The following is a 23,408-nucleotide window of genomic DNA, read 5'->3' on the forward strand; positions in this document are numbered from 1 at the left end:
CTTTCAGGCCATTATTAAGGAAAATAAAGATTACTTGAACACAAGCACTTCAATAGCATCACAGTTGATTTGATAATGGAGATGGCTGCTAAGTGATTAATGAGTAGGTAGTGCATGCAGTATGAGGACAGGACACTGGACAAAGGGATAATTTATGTCCTGTGCAGGAAAGAATGAGATGACATGAAATTTTTTATACTTTTTAAAAATTAATTTTAATGGGGTGACATTGATAAATCAGGGTACATATGTTCAGAGAAAACACCTCCAGATTATTTTGACATGAAATTTTTATTAGGCTAGTGAGAACAGTGAACAATTTAAAACTTATGACTTGTTTATTTGTAGAATTTAATATTTTTAGGCCACAGTTGATTACAGGTACCTAAAACCATGGAAAGCAAAACCACGGATAAGGGGATCTATATATCTCCCATCCTTTTGCCTTCCCATCCTGCTATTTAGCTTTTGAAGTCATAATAAGTTTTCATGTCTTTTTTCAATATTGAAATACAACTTAAAATAAATTATATTTACCTATAGGAAAATAACAATGAACAACAAAAATGATCTCCATCTGCTTTTCTATGTTTTCTCATTGATGTTTATGATTGGAAAAAGGGAATTAAAGAGTTTAAAATATATATATTTATTGGCTTAAGTTTAGGTTGAAACTTTTGGTTTAAAAGAGTGTTGATGATGACATCAGAGTAATGGCGGGATAGGAAGCGATACCGATAAATCTCCCCCAAAACTCAACAAGATCTTCAACCAGAAACAGAAAAACCTATCCTTGGAGCCTCCAGATGTTTCACAATACACCCAAAGGTATGGTCGAGTGAAAAATTGGCTAAATATATAACCAAACCCTGAAGGAAATAGGGAGTAAGAAATGCTCCACCTTCCTCACTAACCTAAACAGGGCGGCTTTCACTGGGAACTGTGAATATAGAAACTGAGGTGGGCAAAGGGGGTGAATAGATCCAGGCTGCGGCACAAACGGCCGAACCAGGTTGTGGCACGGAGATCCAAGCCGAGGAAAAACTGTTCCTGTGGCAACTCAGTCAATACAAGCTAACACTTGCGCCAAACCCAGACAAAGAAAGACAAGTGGGGCAGCCATTTTCCCCGATCCCCTGGTCAGCGCGCGCAGATAGTGGGCGAGAGATTTCTTCCAAAGCCCCGGGAGTGGGCGCCCATGTTATCCCACAGAGAGGCAGAGTCAGAGGCCTTTGTGTGGGCTGAAAGCGGAATCTCCAGGCTGCCCCAGTGCCCTGGGAAAGCCGCGCAGGGGGAGGGAGCGAGAACTAATTCCAACGCTGGAACTTTTCCGTGCTGGTGGGGGTTTCACTAGAGGGAGAGGCGGCTGGCCTGATATCCTGGTCTGCGCGTGCAAATAGTGAGCGAGAGATTCCTCTGAGTGCCTCGGCAGTGTGTGCCCGTGTTATCCCACAGAGGGGCAGAGTCAGGGGCCTTTGTGTGGGCCAAAAGCAGAATCTCGGGCCGCCCCAGCACCTTACAAAAGCCGCGCACGGGGACGGAGCAAGAGCCAATTCCAACGCTGGAACTTTTCCGTGCGGGCGGAGGTTTCACTCAGAGTGTGAGACTGCCAGCCTGATATCCCAGTCTGCGTGCGCAGATAATGAGCGAGAGTTTCCTCCAAGCGCTCCAGGAGTGGGCGCCCGCCGTGTTACCGGACAGAGTGGCAGAGCCAGAGGTCTTTGAGTGGGCGGAAAGCCCGCCTGATTATGCTAGCTGCTCTGACTGACTGAGCCTTACCCAGAGCCCTGTGCTGAGTGGAAATAGAGTGGGGAGTTGCCAGCTCTTTGAGCCTCTTACTATCCAGGCAGAGGCAGCAGCAACCCCATAGCTGGATTATCAGGCTACTAATTGAGGAAGGAAAGACTAGGAGAAAGGCTCCAGGAACACGGACTCTCTCACTGTCGGAGCCTATAAAAGCTAATGAGCTTCGACTGCCAACGAGACTAAAGCACAATACATGACATTGCCATAGAGACTTATCAACTGCAAACCTCTACCTGAGCATGCCAAAGGGGCAGAACCCGGGTACAGAGTCACCGACCAGGAAGAGGGAGAGAAAAGAAAAAGCAAGAAGATAACCTCTCAAAATCAAGAATAGGAGTGACGTCACGGAAATGGCGCTGTGAGCAGCGCGTCCAACAGATCTCCCCAAAATCTCAACAAATTTATCAACTAGAAACAGAAAAATTTATCCTCGGAGCATTCCGGACTTCCACACACACACTGAAAGCAGAGGGACTGTTGCCCAGGAGGGAGTACACCTGTGGTGAGTCAACCCAAACGTGCAGCTGCCTGCTCACACTCGGGGACGGCAGCCTGGGCACTGGCGGCCATCCCAGCATACCCTGAGAAGCCGTGCGCGCGCGGCCCCCCCATGCCGCGGTCCGACCACTGGCATGATGAGAAATCGCACGCCCGGTGCCGCGATCCAGAGAGGCCCCGTCCACTGGCGTGCTGAGAAACCGCGTGCACCCCTGTGCCACGGTCCCCGTCCACTGGCGTGCTGAGAAACCGCGCGCACGCCCGGTGCCGCGTGGGCGCCAAGGCTGTCCTTCCTAGTCAGGAGATTCTCTCCGGGGGCGGGGCACCTCACCCAGCCATTCAAGCTAACAATCAAGCGTTGGGGGAGGGGCGGCGCAGGCAGCCTGAAATTCTTTTTGGAGCACAGCTGCGGATCCAATCACTGAAATTAGCTTAACCCACGAAATCTACGCACCCACGGGGCTCTAATTGATAAGATCTCTCCCAGTTCAGCGATCCAAGACAAGAGGCGTGATATTTTTCAGTGCCTTTCGCTAAAGGGGCGGGGGCAACTTCTGATTGACAGAGCCTCCATATTCAGGGATATTCCTAACAAGAGGGACTTGGCAGATATTAAGATCCATAAAGCAAACAGCGACTAGTGCTTCTTCTTCCCAGCCAAAACAGGCTACCAAGTGTGGAAAGCCTGGGTTGAGTGGTCCAACTGAATGATAGGCGCTGAACAGTCACCTTGACAACAATTGACTCCCAGCCCCACCTGATTACGCTGGAGGCTCTGACTGCCAAAGCCTTACCCAGAGCCTTGCGCTGAGTGAGGATAGAGTGGGGATTTCCCAGCTCTTTGAGCCTCTTACTCCCCAGACAGAAGCAGTGGCAGCCTCATAGCTGGATCATCAGGCTGCTAATTCAGGAAGGGGAGACTAGGAAAGAGACTCCAGGAAAGCAAACTCTCTCATTGTTGGACTCTGCAAATGCCAACAAGCCTTGACTACCAGCGAGACTAAAGCCAATTATATGACATTGCCATAGAATCCCATCAACTGCAAATTCCTACCTAAGAGTGACATAGGGGCAGAACCTGGGGTATAGAGTCACCGACCAGAAAGAGGGAGAGAAAAGAAAAAAGGAAGAAGTTAACCTCTCAAAATCAAGAAAAATCCACAGACTTTATAACTTGTTCCACTAATTCTTTGTTGTTGTTGTTTCTTTCTTCTATTTTGTTGCCTTTGTTGTTTCTATTTCTTCCACCTCGGTCCTTTTGCTCTCTGCCCATCTTATGCTACCCTTTTCTTGAACTACAGTGCCCATGAGTGTTACATTTTGTTTCTTTTCTTCATCCTAGCCCTTCTTTGGGGTTGCACTCCGGGACCCTTGACTCTCACTCTCTCCCCTTTTGTTTTTTTTTCCTTTCCTTTTTTTCTTCCTTCGTTTCTCTCTTACTCTTATTTTTTCCTTTCTATTCATTTCTTCTTTTCTCCTTTTGCTTTTCCTCCCATTTAGGCCTCAATCACGAACAGATTGTTTGATTTGAGACTCAAGTTTTTGTGGGGGTTTTTTTGGTGTTGTTGTTCTTTTTTTTCTTCTTCTGCTTTTGTTCTTGGTTTTTCTTTATTTGTTTGTTTTTGTGGCATTTTGGGCACTTTTTGCATTGCTTTTTGGCTCACTGGCATTCCTCCCAACCCAAAGTCTCCATTGTATTTAGTCTTCGCTCCACTTAATACAACAGATTTTTGCTTATTGTTTTTATTTTTGTTTTTCTCTTCTTTAATTATAGTTTTTCTCTCCTTTTTTCTGTTTCCCTCTCATCCCTATCATTATATCTCTTGGTCGACCATCACTTACAGGCAAATCATTTTATGCTTGTCTAAGATTTTCTCCCCTTTTTTTTTTTTGTATTTAGTGGGTCCCTAATCCCTTTTTTGCCCCTTGAACTCTTCACCCCAAATCAGGCCCACCATTATAGGCAGTTTTTGTTCCATTTGGCATAGTATAATTCACAGGTCATCACGATATTTCCCTAAGGAGGTGAGAGGAGGAGAAGAGAAGAGAGAAAAAAGGGGGAAATAATAAATTATTACTTTTTTTTGTGGAGTGTTTTCCTTTTTTTTTTCTTTTTATTTTTTATTAATTCTAATTAACACTATCATCAAGACCACCTTCAGATGCCAATAAGAAAAAGGAAATCGAACATTATGGATACAAAAGACAGAGAGGTAACGCAAATTGATGTGGAAAAATCTATGGAGAAAAGATTTAACATATTGGAAGCCTTGGAGCCAAATGACAGAGAATTTAAAATAGAAATCTTAAAAATACTCAGAGATATACAAGAAAACACAGAAAGGCAATTTAGGGAAATCAGAAAACAACTCAACGATCACAAAGAATATTACCAAGGAAATTGAAACTATAAAAACAAATCAAACAGAAATGAAAAACTCAATTCAAGAGATGAAAAATGAGGTAGCAAGCTTAGCTAATAGAACAGCCCAGATAGAAGACAGGATAAGTGAAATAGAAGACAAGCAACTTGAGGCACAACAGAGAGAAGAAGAAAGAGACTCAAAAATAATAAAAAACGAGAAAGCCCTACAGGAATTGTCTGACTCCATCAGAAAGAATAACATAAGAATAATAGGTATATCAGAGGGAGAAGAGAAAGAAAATGGAATGGAGAATATACTCAAACAAATAATAGATGAGAACTTCCCAAGCCTGTGGAAAGAATTAAAGCCTCAAATTCAAGAAGCAAACAGAACACCGAGTTTTCTTAACCACAACAAACCCACTCCAAGGCACATCATAATGAAGATGACACAAACCAATGACAAAGAAAAAATTCTCAAGGCAGCCAGGGAAAAGAAGAATACAACATATAAAGGAAGGCCTATTAGATTATCATCAGATTTCTCAGCAGAAACTCTACAAGCTAGAAGAGAGTGGACCCCAATATTTAAAGCCCTGAAAGAGAGGAACTTTCAGCCAAGAATACTATACCCATCAAAGCTATCCTTCAAGTACGAAGGAGATATAAAAATATTCACAAATACAGAAAAGATGAGAGAATTTATCATCAGAAAGCCCCCACTCCAGGAAATACTAAAGGGGGTTTTCCAACCAGATTCAAAGAACAAAAGAAAACATAACCACAAGTAACAGCTCCACGAAGAAAACAATAAAACCAAACTTAAACTGTGACAACAAAAGAAAAAAAAGGGGGAGAAAGGATGAAGATTAACAGTAGCAAAGGACGATGAAGCGCAGAAATACTCATAAGAAAGGGTACTACAATGAATATGGTAGGTACCCTTTTCATTACTTAATGGTAACCACCCTTGAAAAAACCACCACAAAAACACTTGACTTAAAAAAGGTAGCAACAGAGGAAAGAAGTATGGAATACAAACAAACAAAAACAAATGATAGAAAAACAAAAGAGAAGAATCAAACAAGATACAAAACTAACAGAAAGCAATTTATAAAATGGCAATAGGGAACCCACAAATGTCAATAATTACACTAAATGTAAATGGATTAAACTTACCAATAAAAAGACACAGAGTAGCAGAATGGATTAAAAAAGAAAATCCAACTATATGCTGCCTAGAAGAAACTCATCTAAGCAACAAGGATAAAAACAAATTCAAAGTGAAAGGCTGGAAAACAATACTCCAAGCAAACAACACCCCAAAAAAACCAGGTGTAGCAATACTCATATCTAATAATGCTGACTACAAGACAGAAAAAGTACTCAGAGACAAAAACGGTCATTTCATAATGATTAAGGGGACACTGAATCAAGAAGACATAACAATCCTTAATATATATGCACCAAACCAAGGAGCACCAAAATATATAAGACAGCTACTTATTGACCTTAAAACAAAAACTGACAAAAATACAATCTCACTTGGAGACCTCAATACACCGCTGACAGCTCTAGATCGGTCATCCAAACAGAGAATCAATAAAGATATAGTGGCCTTAAATGAAATACTAGAACACCTGGATATGATAGACATCTACAGGACACTTCATCCCAAAGCGACAGAGTATACATTTTTCTCTAGTGTACATGGAACATTCTCAAGAATTGACCATATGTTAGGCCACAAAGACAATATCAGCAAATTTAAAAAAATTGAAATTGTGCCAAGCATATTCTCTGATCATAAAGACTTGAAACTAGAATTCAACTGTAAAAAAGAGGGGGAAAACCCCACAAAATTGTGGAAATTAAACAACATACTTTTAAAAAATGAATGGGTCAAAGAAGAAATAAGCGCAGAGATCAAAAGATATATCCAAACAAATGAAAATGAAAATACGACATATCAGAATCTCTGGGATGCAGCAAAAGCAGTAATAAGAGGAAAGTTCATATCACTTCAGGCCTATATGAACAAACAAGAGAGAGCCGAAGTAAACCACTTAACTTCACACCTTAAGGAACTAGAAAAAGAAGAACAAAGACAACCCAAAACCAGCCGAAGAAAGGAGATAATAAAAATCAGAGCAGAAATAAACGAAATAGAGAACAGAAAAACTATAGAAAAAATCAATAAAACAAGGAGCTGGTTCTTTGAAAAGATCAACAAAATTGACAAACCCTTGGCAAGACTCACCAAGGAAAAAAGACACAGGACTCAAATAAATAAAATCCAAAATGAAAGAGGAGAGATCACCACAGACATCATAGATATACAAAGAATTATTGTAGAATACTATGAAAAACTATATGCCTCCAAATACAACAATCTAGAAGAAATGGATAAATTCCTAGAACAATACAACCTTCCTAAACTGAGTCATGAAGAAGCAGAAAGCCTAAACAGACCAATCAGCAGGGAGGAAATAGAAAAAACTATTAAAAACCTCCCCAAAAATAAAAGTCCAGGTCCAGATGGTTATACTAGTGAATTCTATCAAACATTCAAAGAAGACTTGGTTCCTATTCTACTCAAAGTCTTCCAAAAAATTGAAGAAGAAGCAATACTTCCAAACACATTTTATGAGGCCAACATAACCCTCATACCAAAACCTGGCAAGGATGGCACAAAAAAAGAAAACTACAGACCAATATCTCTAATGTATACAGATGCTAAAATACTAAACAAAATACTGGCAAATCGAATACAACAACATATTAAAAAAATAATACATCATGATCAAGTGGGATTCATCCCAGAATCTCAAGGATGGTTCAACATACGTAAAACAGTTAACGTAATACATCATATCAACAAAACAAAGAACAGAAACCACATGATCTTATCAATAGATGCAGAAAAGGCTTTCGATAAAATACAACACAATTTTATGTTTAAGACTCTCAACAAAATGGGTATAGAAGGAAAATATCTCAACATAATAAAGGCCATATATGATAAACCATCAGCCAACATCATATTAAATGGCATAAAACTGAGGACTTTCCACCTTAAATCAGGAACACGACAGGGGTGTCCACTCTCTCCACTCTTATTTAACGTGGTGCTAGAAGTCCTGGCCAGAGCAATCAGACAAGACAAAGAAATAAAAGGCATCCATATCGGAAAAGAAGAAGTAAAGGTATCACTTTTTGCTGATGATATGATCCTATACATCGAAATCCCAAAGGACTCCACAAAAAGATTACTACAAACAATAAACCAATACAGTAAGGTCGCAGGATACAAAATTAACATACAGAAGTCCATAGCCTTTCTATATGCCAACAATGAAATATTAGAAAGCGAACTCAAAAAAATAATCCCCTTCACGTTTGCAACAAAAAAAAATAAAATACCTAGGAATAAACATAACAAAGAATGTAAAGGACCTATATAAAGACAACTACAAGGCATTGCTAAGAGAAATAGAAAAAGACACAATGAGATGGAAAAATATTCCTTGTTCTTGGATAGGAAGAATAAATATAATTAAAATGGCCATATTACCCAAAGTAATATATAAATTTAATGCAATTCCCATCAAAATTCCTATGACATTTTTTAAAGAAATGGAACAAAAAATCATCAGATTTATATGGAACTATAAAAAACCCCGAATAGCCAAAGCAATCCTAAGGAAAAAGAATGAAGCTGGGGGCATTACAATACCTGACTTTAAACTATATTATAGGGCCATAATAATCAAAACTGCATGGTATTGGCAGAAAAATAGACACTCAGACCAATGGAACAGAATAGAAAGCCCAGAAATAAAACCACATATATATGGTCAAATAATCTTTGATGAAGGGGCCAACAACACAAAATGGAGAAAAGAAAGCCTCTTCAACAAATGGTGTTGGGAAAACTGGAAAGCCACATGCAAAAGAATGAAACTCGACTACAGCCTGTCCCCGTGTACTAAAATTAATTCAAAATGGATCAAAGACCTAAATATAAGATCTGAAACAATAAAGTACATAGAAGAAGACATACGTACTAAACTCATGGATCTGGGTTTTAAAGAACATTTTATGAACTTGACTCCAATGGCAAGAGAAGTGAAGGCAAAGATAAATGAATGGGACTACATCAGACTAAAAAGTTTTTGCTCAGCAAGAGAAACTGATATAAAAATAAACAGACAGCCAACTAAATGGGAACTGATATTTTCAAACGACAGCTCAGATAAGGGCCTAATATCCAAAATTTACAAAGAACTCATAAAACTCAATAACAAACAAACAAACAATCCTATAAAAAAATGGGAAGAGGACATGAACAGACACTTCTCCCAGGAAGAAATACAAATGGCCAACAGATATATGAAAAGATGCTCAGCTTCATTAGTTATTAGAGAAATGCAAATCAAAACTACAATGAGATACCACCTCACCCCTGTTAGATTAGCTATTATCAACAAGTCGGGTAATAACAAATGTTGGAGAGGATGTGGAGAAAAAGGAACCCTCATACACTGTTGGTGGGAATGTAAAGTAGTACAACCACTATGGAGGAAAGTATGGTGGTTCCTCAAAAAACAGCAAATAGAACTACCTTATGACCCAGCAATCCCTCTACTGGGTATATACCCCAAAACCTCAGAATCATTGATACGTAAAGACACATGTAGCCCCATGTTCATAGCACCATTGTTCACAGTGGCCAAGACATGAAAACAACCAAAAAGCCCTTCAATAGAGGATTGGATAAAGAAGATGTGGCACATATACACTATGGAATACTACTCAGCCATAAGAATGATGACATTAGATCATTTATAGCAAAATGGTGGGATCTTGATAACATTATACGGAGTGAAATAAGTAAATCAGAAAAAAACAAGAACTACATGATTCCATACATTGGTGGAACATAAAAACGAGACTAAGAGACATGGACAAGAGTGTGGTGGTTACCAGGGGTGGGGGGAGGGAGGACGCAGGAGGGAGGGAGGGAGAGATTTAGGGGGAGGGGGAGGGGCACAGAGAAAACTAGATAGAGGGTGACGGAGGACAATCTGACTCTGGGCGAGGGGTATGCAACATAATTTAATGACAAGATAACCTAGACATGTTTTTCTTTGAATATATGTACCCTGAATTATTAATGTCATCCCATTAACATTAATAAAAATTTATTAAAAAAAAAAAAAAGAAAAGAAAATAAAAACAACAAAAACCTAAAAAAAAAAAAAATCAAGAATAATCCACAGACTTTATAACCTATCCCATTTTATTATATTTGTTCGTTTGTTTCTCTTATCTTTATTCTTTATATTTTTTTTTCCTCCTCCAATTTGGTCGATTAACTCTCTGCTGGTCTTACTCTCTCCTCTCCTTGAACTACACTACCCAAAAGTGTTACATCTCCCATTATCTTTTCTTTCTTCTTCCTTTCTCTCTATGAGGGTTGCACTCCAAAACCCTTAACTCTCTCTCTCTCTTTTCTTTTTTCTTCTTTTAGTGGTTCCCTCTTTTTTTCTCTCTCTCTCTCTTTCTTTTCTTCCTCTATATTAGTTTCTTCTTTTCTCCTTTACATGTCCTCTCATTCATACTTCAATAATGAACAAATTATCTTATCTGGGACGCTAACTTATGTTTGTGGCATTTTGGGGGTTTTTTACTTCACCTTTTTAACTCACTAGCCATGCTCCCATCCCTGGCTCTCCATTTTATCTAGTTCTTATTCCACTAAATACAATAGTAATTTTTTAATTTGTCTCCCCATTTTCCTGTTTCCCTCTTATTCCTCTCATCATACCTCTTAGTCAACCAACACCTAAAAGCAAATCATTTTACTCTTGACCCAAATTTTTTCCTTATTTGCTTTTTGTAGGTCCATATCCCTTCTTTTTTCTTTCTTTCTTTCTTTTTTTTTTTTTTTTTGCTTTTTGCCCCTTTATTACTTTTCCCCAATTCAAGCCCTCCATTACAGGCATTGTTTGTTATAATTCACAGTTCACCACAAGATTTTGTCAAGAAAGAGGGGAGAGGAGAGGAGAGGAAAAAGGAGGGGGGGAATAATTTCAATTTAAAAAAATTTTTATTTTATTTTATTTTTCTTTATTTCATTATTAATATTTTTTAAAAAAACAACTCTTGCCCTGGCCTGCTGGCTCAGTGGTAGAGCGTTGGCCTGGCATGCGGGGGACCCGGGTTTGATTCCCGGCCAGAGCACACAGGAGAAGCGCCCATTTGTTTTTCCACCCCCGCCCCCTCCTTCCTCTCTGACTCTTCCCCTCCCGCAGCCAAGGCTCCATTAGAGCAAAGATGGCCCAGGCACTGGGGATGGCTCCTTGACCTCTGCCCCAGGCGCTAGAGTGGCTCTGGTCACGGCAGAGCGATGCCCAGAGGGGCAGAGTATCGCCCCCTGGTGGGCAGAGTGTCGCCCCTGGTGGGCGTGCTGGGTGGATCCCGGTTGGGCGCATGCGGGAGTCTGTTTGACTGTCTCTCCCTGTTTCCAGCTTCAGAAAAATACAAAAAAAACCCCCAAAAACAAAAAAACAACTCTTCGATTTTTTATTTTTTTAACTTTTTATTCTTTATTAAATCTCATTAATACTATCAACAAAACTACCCTCAGATGCCATTAAGGAAGAGAAAATCAAATATCATGGATACAAAAGAAAGAGAGGTAACACAGATAGATGAGGAAAAATCTATGGAGAAAAAATTTAATATATTGGAAACCTTGGAGCTAAATGACAGAGAATTCAAGATAGAAATCCTAAAAATCCTCCGAGATATACAAGAAAACACAGAAAGGCAATTTAGGAAGCTCAGAAAACAACTCAACGAACACAAAGAATATATGCCCAAGGAAATTGAAACTATAAAAACAAATCAAACAGAGATGAAAATCTCAATTTACGAGCTGAAAAACGAAGTAACAAGCTTAGCTAATAGAACAGGCCAGATAGAAGAGAGGATTAGTGAAATAGAAGACAAGCAACTTGAGGCACAACAGAGAGAAGAAGAAAGAGACTCAAAAATTAAAAAAAAATGAGATAGCCCTACAAGAATTATCTGACTCCATCATAAAGAATAACATAAGAATAATAGGCATATCAGAGGGAGAAGAGAGAGAAAATGGAATGGAGAACATACTCAAACAAATAATAGATGAGAACTTCCCAAGCCTGTGGAAAGAACTAAAGCCTCAAATTCAAGAAGCAAACAGAACACCGAGTTTTCTTAACTCCAACAAACCTACTCCAAGGCACATCATAATGAAATTGGCACAAACCAACAGCAAAGAAAAAATTCTCAAGGCAGCCAGGGAAAAGAAGAATACAACATATAAAGGAAGGCCCATTAGATTATCATAAGATTTCTCAGCAGAAACTTTACAAGCTAGAAGAGAGTGGACCCCAATATTTAAAGTCCTGAAAGAGAGGAACTTTCAGCCACTAATACTATACCCATCAAAGCTATCCTTCAAATATGAAGGAGAAATAAAAACATTCACAGACACAGAAAAGATGAGGGAATTTATCATAAAAAAAACCCCATTCCAGGAATTACTAAAGGGGGTACTCCAATCAGATACAAAGAACAAAAACAAACAAAGCCACAAGTAAAAGCTCCAAGAAGAACACAATAAAACCAAATTTAAACTGTGACAACAACAAAAAGAAAGGGGGGGAGAGGATGGAGATTAACAGTAGCAAAGGACGATGGAGTACAAAAGTACTCACAAAATAGTGCGCTACAATGAACAGGGTAGGAACCGTTTTCATTACTTAAAGGTAACCACCATTGAAAAAACCACCACAGAAGAACATGAGATAAAAAAGATAGCAACAGAGGAAAGATGTATGGAATACAACCAAATAAAAACAAAAGATAGAAAAATGAAACAAAAGAATCAAACAAGACACAAAATTAACAGGAAGCAATATATAAAATGGTAATAGGGAACTCACAAGTGTCAATAATTACACTAAATGTAAATGGATTAAACTCACCAATAAAAAGGCACAGAGTAGCAGAATGGATTAAAAATGAAAATCCAACACTATGCTGCCTACAGGAAATTCATCTAAGTAACAAGGATAAAAACAAATTCAAAGTGAAAGGCTGGAAAACAATACTCCAAGCAAATAACATCCAAAAAAAAAGCAGGCGTAGCAATACTCATATCTGATAATGCTGACTACAAGACAGAAAAAGTACTCAGAGACAAAAATGGCCATTTCGTAATGGCTAAGGGGACACTGAATCAAGAAGACATAACAATTCTTTTTTTTTTTTTTTTTCACTTTTCTGAAGCTGGAAATGGGGAGAGACAGTCAGACAGGCTCCCGCATGCGCCCGACCGGGATCCACCCGGCACGCCCACCATGGGGCGACGCTCTGCCCATCAGGGGGCGATGCTCTGCCCATCCTGGGCGTCGCCATATTGCGACCAGAGACACTCTAGCACCTGGGGCAGAGGCCACAGAGCCATCCCCAGCGCCCGGGCCATCTTTGCTCCAATGGAGCCTTGGCTGCGGGAGGGGAAGAGAGAGACAGAGAGGAAAGTGCGGCGGAGGGGTGGAGAAGCAAATGGGCGCCTCTCCTGTGTGCCCTGGCCGGGAATCGAACCCGCGTCCTCCGCACGCTAGGCCAACGGACATAACAATTCTTAATATATATGCACCAAACCAAGGAGCACCAATATATATAAGACAGCTACTTATTGACCTTAAAACAAAAACTGACAAAAATACAATCACACTTGGAGACCTCAATACACCGCTGACGGCTCTAGATCAGTCATCCAAACAGAGAATCAACAAAGACATAGTGGCCTTAAACAAAACACTAGAGCACCTGGATATGATAGACATCTACAGGACATTTCATCCCAAAGTAACTGAGTATACATTTTTCTCCAGTGTACATAGATCATTCTCAAGAATTGACCATATGTTGGGCCACGAAAACAACATCAGCAAATTCAGAAAAATTGAAGTTGTACCAAGCATATTTTCTGATCATAAAGCCTTGAAACTAGAATTCAACTGTAAAAAAGAGGAAAAAATCCCACACAAATGTGGAAACTAAAGAACATACTTTTAAAAAATGAATGGGTCAAAGAAGAAATAAGTGCAGAGATCAAAAGATATATACAGACTAATGAAAATGACAATACGACATATCAGAATCTATGGGATGCAGCAAAAGCAGTGATAAGAGGGAAGTTCATATCACTTCAGGCATATATGAACAAACAAGAGACAGCCCAAGTGAACCACTTAACTTCACACCTTAAGGAACTAGAAAAAGAAGAACAAAGACAACCCAAAACCAGCCGAAGAAAGGAGATAATAAAAATCAGAGCAGAAATAAGTGAAATAGAGAACAGAAAAACCATAGAAAACATTAATAGAACAAGGAGCTGGTTCTTTGAAAAGATCAACAAAATTGACACACCCTTGGCAAGACTTACCAAGGAAAAAAGAGAAAGAACTCATATAAACAAAATCCAAAATTAAAGAGGAGAAATCACCACGGACACCGTAGATATACAAAGAATTATTGTAGAATACTATGAAAAACTTTATGCCACTAAATTCAACAATCTAGAAGAAATGGATAAATTCCTAGAACAATACAACCTTCCTAGACTGAGTCAAGAAGAATCAGAAAGCCTAAACAGACCTATTAGTAGAGAAGAAATAGAAAAAACCATTAAAAACCTCCCCAAAAATAAAGTCCAGGACCTGACGGCTATACCAGCGAATTTTATCAAACATTCAAAGAAGACTTGGTTCGTATTCTACTCAAAGTCTTCCAAAAAATTGAAGAAGAAGCAATACTTCCAAACACATTTTATGAGGCCAACATAACCCTCGTACCAAAACTAGGCAAGGATGGCACAAAAAAAGAAAACTACAGACCAATATCTCTAATGAATACAGATGCTAAAATACTAAACAAAATACTAGCAAATCGAATACAACAACATATTAAAAAAATAATACATCATGATCAAGTGGGATTCATCCCAGAATCTCAAGGATGGTTCAACATACGTAAAACTGTTAACGTAATACACCATATCAACAAAACAAAGAACAAAAACCACATGATCTTATCAATAGACGCAGAAAAGGCTTTCGATAAAATACAACACAATTTTATGTTTAAGACTCTCAACAAAATGGGTATAGAAGGAAAATATCTCAACATGATAAAGGCCATATATGATAAACCATCAGCTAACATCATATTAAATGGCACTAAACTGAAGGTTTTCCCCCTTAAATCAGGAACAAGACAGGGTTGTCCACTCTCTCCACTCTTATTTAATGTGGTACTAGAGGTTCTAGCCAGAGCAATCAGACAAGACAAAGAAATAAAAGGCATCCATATTGGAAAAGAAGAAGTAAAGGTATCACTTTTTGCAGATGATATGATCCTATACATCGAAAACCCCAAAGAATCCACAAAAAGGCTACTAGAAACAATAAGCCAACATAGTAAGGTCACAGGATACAAAATTAACATACAGAAGTCAATAGCCTTTCTATATGCCAACAATGAAACATTTGAGAACGAACTCAAAAGAATAATCCCCTTCACGATTGCAACAAAAAAAATAAAATACTTAGGAATAAACATAACAAAGAATGTAAAGGACTTATATAATGAAAACTATAAACCATTGTTAAGGGAAATCGAAAAAGATATACTGAGATGGAAGAATATACCTTGTTCTTGGCTAGGAAGAATAAATATAATCAAGATGGCCATATTACTCAAAGCAATATACAAATTTAATGCAATTCCCATCAAAATTCCAATGACATTTTTTAAAGAAATAGAGCAAAAAATCATCAGATTTATATGGAACTATAAAAAACCCCGAATAGCCAAAGCAATCCTAAAGAAAAAGAATGAAGCTGGGGGCATTACAATACCTGACTTCAAACTCTATTATAGGGCCACGACAATCAAAACAGCATGGTATTGGCAGAAAAATAGACAATCAGACCAATGGAACAGAATAGAAAGTCCAGAAATAAAACCACATATATATAGTCAAATAATTTTTGATAAAGGAGCCTAGAACACACAATGGAGAAAAGAAAGCCTCTTCAATAAATCGTGCTGGGAAAACTGGAAAGCCACATGCAAAAGAATGACACTGGACTACAGTCTCTCCCCCTGTACAAAAATTAACTCAAAATGGATCAAAGATCTAAACATAAGACCTGAAACAATTAAGTACATAGAAGAAGACATACGTACTAAACTCATGGACCTGGGTTTTAAAGAGCATTTTATGAATTTGACTCCACAGGCAAGAGAAGTGAAGGCAAAAATTAATGAATGGGACTACATCAGACTAAGAAGTTTTTGCTCAGCAACAGAAACTGATAACAAAATAAACAGAAAGCCAACTAAATGGGAAATGATATTTTCAAACAACAGCTCAGATAAGGGCCTAATATCCAAAATATACAAAGAACTCATAAAACTCAACAACAAACAAACAAACAATCCAATAAAAAAATGGAAAGAGGATATGAACAGACACTTCTCCCAGGAAGAAATACAAATGGCCAACAGATATATGAAAAGATGCTCATCTTCTTTAGCTATTAGAGAAATGCAAATCAAAACGGCAATGAGATACCACCTCACACCTGTTTGATTAGCTATTATTAGCAAGACAGGTAATAGCAAATGTTGGAGAGGCTGTGGAGAAAAAGGAACCCTCATACACTGTTGGTGGGAATGTAAAGTAGTACAACCATTATGGAAGAAAGTATGGTGGTTCCTCAAAAAACTGCAAATAGAACTACCTTATGACCCAGCAATCCTCTACTGGGTATATACCCCCAAAACTCAGAAACATTGATACGTAAAGACACATGCAGCCCCATGTTCATTGCAGCATTGTTCACAGTGGCCAGGACATGGAAACAACCAAAAAGCCCGTCAATAGATGACTGGATAAAGAAGATGTGGCACATATACACTATGGAATACTATTCAGCCATAAGAAATGATGACATCGGATCATTTACAGCAGAATGGTGGGATCTTGATAACATGATACGAAGCGAAATAAGTAAATCGGAAAAAACCAGGAACTGCATTATTCCATACGTAGGTGGGACATAAAAGTGAAACTAAGAGACATTGATAAGAGTGTGGTGGTTACGGGGGGTGGGGGGGGAGGTGGGAATGGGAGAGGGAAAGGGGGAGTGAGAGGAGCACAAAGAAAACTAGATAGAAGGTGACAGAGGACAATCTGACTTTGGGTGATGGGTATGCAACATAATTGAACGACAAGATAACCTGGACTTGTTATCTTTGAATATATGTATCCTGATTTATTGATGTTGCCCCATTAAAAAAATAAAATTATTTTAAAATAAATAAATAAATAAATAAATAAATAAATAAATAAATAAAAGAGTGTTGATTTCAAAACCAGATTGTCACTTACACCTAAGAGATATAAAGATTTGTGAAGAAAGCCAACATATTACATTTACTTGTTCAGTTGGATTTTCCCATTTAATAATTACACCTTGATTTTAATATATGAATTTGAAGGGTCTCTTTAAGGTACTGTGTGTAAGAAACATGGTTATAAAAGTTGCCATGTTATATACATATTCTTGAGTGACCTTATTAGTATTTATAGAATATTATGCATTAAGTATATAGGCTTGAGATAGAAAAGTATCAAGCTGAATGTTTTGTTAGGATAATTTGACTATTGAAGTCCAGTGCTGACTGAGCAATAGATACAAATTCAGGTGAGATCCAGTTAATAGATGGAAAAGAATAGAGAAAAAAGGGAGTTGGAGATGAATGAACTGAATGATAGTCTGTTTGGAGCTGAAGGTAACCATGACCTTTCCCTAACAAGGTGCAGTGAAGGGCTTTGGCCCAAAAGTCTACATCAGTTTTTTGAGCATATTGAATAAGTTTCATGACTTGAAGAAGTTCCTTGTTCTTTGTACTGGAGAACATATTGAAGATTTATGCTTGGGCAAGGTGTAAAAACAATATGAAATCAAAAAGAGAAGACAGATTTTTCAGGAGCTGTCACAGAGCCTTCATTGAGGTGATTGTTCGAAGGCACTTTCCAAAATCCTCTTCTTTGTTGAACTGTGAACTTCTTCTTTGTTCCTGTATCTCCATATAAATTCTCACAAATGAAACAAATGTGTTAAAAAGAGCATGCTTTTCTTCTTACAGCAATTGCTAGAGAATTTGCTTGGTAAATTGTGAGAAGGTCTGAGAGACTAATGTAGAGAAAAATGCACTTCAGCCAGTATCATGAATTACAACATTCAAAACTATTTTTATTTACATCAAAGCAGCAAACACTTATAAAGTCCTTATGAAGTGCAATGCACACATTTCTCATGTTGAAGTTGTGTCTGTGTTCCTGCTCTTGTTCCTCCTTAAATTTATACACTTAAGTAATTTATACACTTCTGTTTTTGGAGATTTTTCTTTGTTCAAATATTTCTTTCTGGCATTTCACAAATCCGAAACATATAGAAGAAACAGGTTATGTCATTCCAGTTTTGCCTAGGATTTGATGAGTCTCTTATGGTGACGCAGTCCTCCACTGTGCCTAGGTTGTTGGGCTCCCCTTTGTCCCAGAAGCTGGAAAAAAAAAAGATGTGGTCTTAATCCCGGCTATCAGAGGTAAAGTGACTGAATATAGATACTAGGTGAGTTACTTTTGTGTTCTTTACCTTCACAACAATGCTGAGAGGTAGGTATTATAATCTCCATTTTCTTGACAAAGAAAAGGGACCTCAGAAAAGCTAAACCATTTGTCTAAGTCATAGAGTTTGTGAGTAGTGAAGTTGAACTGGACCTTTCTGCCTTTTCATCCTGTCATGCTCCCTCACAGACTTAGACCCCAAATGAGAGTTTATGGAAACAACCGTTGTCCTGGTAGATTTGTTTTCTTTGCACTCATATATCTTATCATGCTTGATTTCCCTTATTCTACAGAGTTTGCATTAACTTAGGTGCACACTTCAATGTTGTTACAGTGTTGGAGTGAAGCAACTTTTTAAAGTATCAGAGCATGTAGGCTATACTCTCAGAACTGATTGAGGCTGCCCTGACCTTCGGTTTCCTCAAATGCTAAATGAAGTTAATAATATCGATGTATCTCAGAATGATGTAACTGAGGTTAAATGAGATAATGAATGAGATTAAAACTTTGAAAACTTCAAAATGCTGTGCTCGAATGCTGTAAAGCCCATTATTGAAAAGAAAAGAGATGCTATCAAGGGAGTTCTCTTTTCCACATTGTAAAAATCTGTCTTTCTCAAATTGCTATTTTTATCTCATTTATTATAGTATGGGGGCGCAAGACTCTGAATTCAACACTTTGTCCTTGTTACATTTCCAAAGTATTAGTATTCAATTCTAGTTCTTTTTTTTCATGCTCATTTATTTCTTTTTAATTTTGAGATAGTCTTAAGGAATGAGAACAATAGGATGGTCTTGAATAGACCTCATGGAACAGAAAGAGGTTTTGAGACCTCCTCTCAACCATGGGCTCACTTTAGGATTTGGAGTAGTGTTAAATTCTCCTACAAGAAACAAATTACCTTAGAGACTTCATGAAAGGTGTGCCATCTACCCATTTCCATTGACCATCAACCACTTTGTCTGTCAGTCCAATATAAAACTCTCTCTTTCTAGGTTTTGCATGGTAAAGGAATTCCTAAGGAAGACAGAGTAAAAAAAAAAAAATCAATCATTTCAATTTGAAATAAATGTTGAAGGTAATTAATTGTTCCTTAAAGAAATAAAGTAGGATCTGGACTAAATATGATAGATACATGGCCTTGAAATATTAAGCTTATCAGGAATTATCTTCTGATCTTTTTATTGTGGTAAAAATGCACACAACATAAAATTAAACCAACAAAAATGAACCTTGAACAAAGGAGTTTCTCAATAATTTATTCAAAATTTATCTACTGTTATTTGTAGCAAAACCTACTGTAGAGATTAGAACAAAACATTAATCACAGCTTAAAGGTAATAGACACTATTTGCTTCTACTCCTTCAAATAGGTGTATAAACATAATTCTAAAATGGACTTTCAAGCCCTTTTTTCTGCCTTATTAATAAAGGAACTGAACATGGAAATTCCTTTTTTTTCCTTAGGCTCTTCTAGAAATGAAAATAAATTAAAGTAGCTATTGACTTACAGAAATAGTAAGAAGAGCATGCAGTTTAGTACATTCACTTAAATATATTATTTGTGGCCTAAACACTGTATGCAAAAAGAGATAAATCATGTAAGAATGCGACCCTGCTACTCAGGGAAGCTGTACTTTAACTACCTGCTCCTCCTGTGTGTTGATAACCACCAGATGAGCTCCCATCATTGAGCAGTTTATTAAACTTTCTGACCATGTCAGGGTGTTAGTAGAAAAGAAGTAGCAGCTAGTTTGAAAATGTACCCAATTCAATGGACAGCAATTCTTGAGTGAACCTAGGAGGAGAGAAGTTTCCATGAATGCCCCATATGAACTAAATAAGAAAACAGAAAGTTACGTCTGGCCACATGAAGTACATCATTTATAGCCATATGCCTTGGAAGCCCTTGTCATACCTCCCCACCTTGTTATTTATGATTTTTTATAATTCCTATGTCAATAAACAGAAAGAGCAATAGTTTTGTCTTTTGAGACATAATCTTTATTTTCTAGACACATCATATATGTTATCTACCTCAGTTATGCTATTGATATAGGACCTCATTTTTTGTTCTTAGACTGCAAGTTCAAAGGAAGTTATGCATTTCATCTGAGTGACCTCTAAGCAACCATCTTTTGTGTTGCTCAAATAATGTATTCAACAAAATCTTCATACTGGTTGTACAGATAAGCTAAATGTCTTAAACTTATAGAATTGAAGTTTTCAAAGTTTATTACAAATAAATAGGCCAGTCTCTCTCAATTTAATGGTGAGAAAATTATAGCTCAAAGAAAAATGCCATTTTTTAGTGTTGTATTTCTCAGGCATTTTTCTAAGACTTGGAACAGGACTATATATAAGAGCATACAAAGTATATTTCTAAGGTCTTTCCAAATTCTTTATTCTATATATTTTTCCCCCTGTACTTCCTTTTGGGAGCAGGTGATGAATAAAACAAACAAACAAACAAAAAATCCCCGCAAACAACAAAAAAGTGCACTCCTGGGGGTAACGCGATCCACTTCTCAATGTATGGTTAAGCTATCTACATTAAATTTATTCTAAACATTTGTTATAATGTCCCCAAGATTTCCTGCCCCAATGCTAATTGCTTTTCCTCTCTTCTTAACAAACTCCTATCCTTTTATTACACTACAGGCAAGATTTTACATTTTGTTTTTGAAAAAAAAAATCACTACTTCAATTATTCTATTTATCTCAATATCAACCTAGAAGCCAAAATATATTGATATGTAAATTTTGATATTCAGATTTGAGGACTATTGTACCTGATCCATTACTGTAGCAGGAGAATTCCATGGAATCCTCATATAATTGGACCTCGTTCTCATCACAGAGTTGGAAGATGTGATATGTCACTGTAAGGACAGGTATAGAGTTAATTTTTATTGCTCTTTTGATAAAATAAATTTTATCATTTTTTTGTATTTATCACAAAAGTGCCATGCCAACAATTATCATGATATATTCTTACTATCTACTTTTCCTTCTGCATGGAGAGGCATTGAGATTTACTTAAAGAAAGAAGAGGAAATTCACATTATATGGTTTTCTTAATTTATAAAAATGAATGTACTTTATCTCAGGCCCAAAGGCCCAGAGAAAACAAATGTGTTAGCATTCTCTCTTATGCCAAGTCTAACCGTCTCTATCCTTCCTTCTAAAAAGTGATTTATTGCATCTCTGGCTAAGATTTCATAGAAAGTATCACACTAATGAATAATATGGGTACAAAGGAAAGGACTTAAGGCCACTAGGGAGATAAAAAATGTCTATCATGAAAAATGCATCAGAGGTCACTAAAATTGCTGACAGTTTTGTACTAGTTGGTGTTTCTGGCATGAGGAATAACTTGCAGATAAATAGGGGAAATGTGAAATACTTTTTATGGGAGAACAGAACCAATAGGCAGCAAGGGAGAAATTACTTATAATATTCATCAAGGAAATTGAATTTGATCTTCAGAACTCACCAACACATCTGGTGATAAAACAGGCACTGAGTAGTAGAATGGAGATCCCAGCAACAGTCCATAAGGACACTTGGGGAGAGAAGCATTCTCTCTCTGTAAAAAGACACAAATATGGTTAACTTTTCCGTAAGCAAGAGGCATAAGAAATTTTAATTCAGTCTTACATATTTCCTTCCACTTGAGTGCCTATATTGAGTAATTCTCAAATTTCAGTATGTATCATAATTTAGTTGGAGGGCTTGTTAAAACATAGATTACAGGGCCTCTCTCCCAGAATTAAGAACTCAGAGCTGGTATAGAACCAACAAGTTTCCAGAAGCTGCTGGTGCTGCTGGTCTAGGTACCATACTTTTAGAACCTACTAGCGTAATATGTTACTAATTTTAAGACTGATTCATGAAGTTGGCCAGGTTTTCCTTTCCTAAGTCATGCACATTTTCCCCCTTTCTTCCCTATCTTTCTCCCTTTCACTCTCTCTGTTTCTCTTTTCTCTTTCTTGCTCTCCTCTTTTTTGTTCCTCATTTTCCAAACCCTTTGTAAATCATTCAGTTAAAACATTGAATTCATCTAGTAGTTCCTTTCCTCCTCCTTCTCAATAGATATTTTACAGACAAAGAGAGTGAGTTCTAAAGAAGGGAAGTGCCTTGCCCAACGGGACACAGTGAAGCACAGAGAAGAGAAAAACAGCAGTTTGGGAGCCCTCCCTGAACTCAAGTTCAGTGATCTTTCCGGTATAACATATATTCTTCTAACCATTATTTTCTTCTGTTTCATTCTCTTTCTCTGTCTCTCTTCTTTTACGTTACTGCATGCTTTTCTGTTGTCCTATCCTTCAACATATTTATCACTTCTTCCAGAAAACAATCTATGAAATAAAAAGGAGAATTGTAAATTTTACCTGTGCCCTGTGATGTAGATGATTTGGATGAATTCATCCTTTTTCTCTTTTACCTTTTCTCTCTCCCTCTTTCTTTCTCTCTCTCTTTCTCTCCTCAGTTTCAGAGTCCAAGAGTTTTTGTTGGTAAGTTTCAAGAAAAATAAATCTTGAAGACTGAACACTTTATCTGTATTTTAGGAAGTTCAACCCCAAGACATAAGAATATTAAGTTGTTCAGTGGCTGTCTGTTCAAGTCAGGATTTCCTTTCTTGCATAAGAAGGACAAGGGAGTTTACTGGGCAACAAGTCAGTCTCCTTACTCCAGGCAACCACAATATGAGGAAATGAGGAAATTTTAAGTACCAACAGAAGTAGGCTGACCATGGGGAAATACCAGTGACTTCAAAAATATTGTTTTGTTTTGGTGGATAAAATTTCTCTGCCTCCTTCCAGACCTTATTCATCTCTCAATGATTCCTTGACATTTGTGGGGCCCATCTCTGCATTCCCAATCTCAGTTTTGATCTTTATTACCACATAATTGTTAACTGAAAAGAAGACAAACTCCAAAACTTCATAGCACTTAGCACAAAGCTGGGTACACAGTGTA

General features: G+C 37.7%; 1 protein-coding gene across 1 annotated transcript; it reads right to left on the reverse strand.

The window, feature by feature from the left end:
- Window positions 1-18,071: 18,071 nt before the first annotated feature.
- On the reverse strand, window positions 18,072-23,013 carry CLEC4E (C-type lectin domain family 4 member E). Its single transcript, XM_066361227.1, has 6 exons — window positions 22,820-23,013; window positions 21,922-22,014; window positions 21,218-21,307; window positions 20,072-20,223; window positions 19,327-19,442; window positions 18,072-18,361 (listed from the first exon to the last, which is right to left on the reverse strand). Exons 1-6 carry the CDS (start codon window positions 22,854-22,856, stop codon window positions 18,211-18,213), a joined length of 639 nt encoding a protein of 212 aa, XP_066217324.1. The 5' UTR covers window positions 22,857-23,013; the 3' UTR covers window positions 18,072-18,210.
- Window positions 23,014-23,408: the final 395 nt, after the last annotated feature.

Source organism: Saccopteryx leptura, chromosome 1, assembly GCF_036850995.1.
Source record: "Saccopteryx leptura isolate mSacLep1 chromosome 1, mSacLep1_pri_phased_curated, whole genome shotgun sequence".
NCBI lineage: Eukaryota > Metazoa > Chordata > Mammalia > Chiroptera > Emballonuridae > Saccopteryx > Saccopteryx leptura.

Bases quoted from the DNA above. Each gene is read 5' to 3' on its own strand.
- CLEC4E (XM_066361227.1), bottom strand. From the start codon at position 22,856: ATGAATTCATCCAAATCATCTACATCACAGGGCACAG. The intron at 20,224-21,217 runs GTACAATAGTCC...CTCTCCTCCTAG, and splicing joins CTGCTACAGTAATGGATCAG to GTTCACTCAAGAATTGCTGT. The intron at 18,362-19,326 runs GTAATTTGTTTC...TTTTTTTTCCAG, and splicing joins CCTTTCATGAAGTCTCTAAG to CTTCTGGGACAAAGGGGAGC.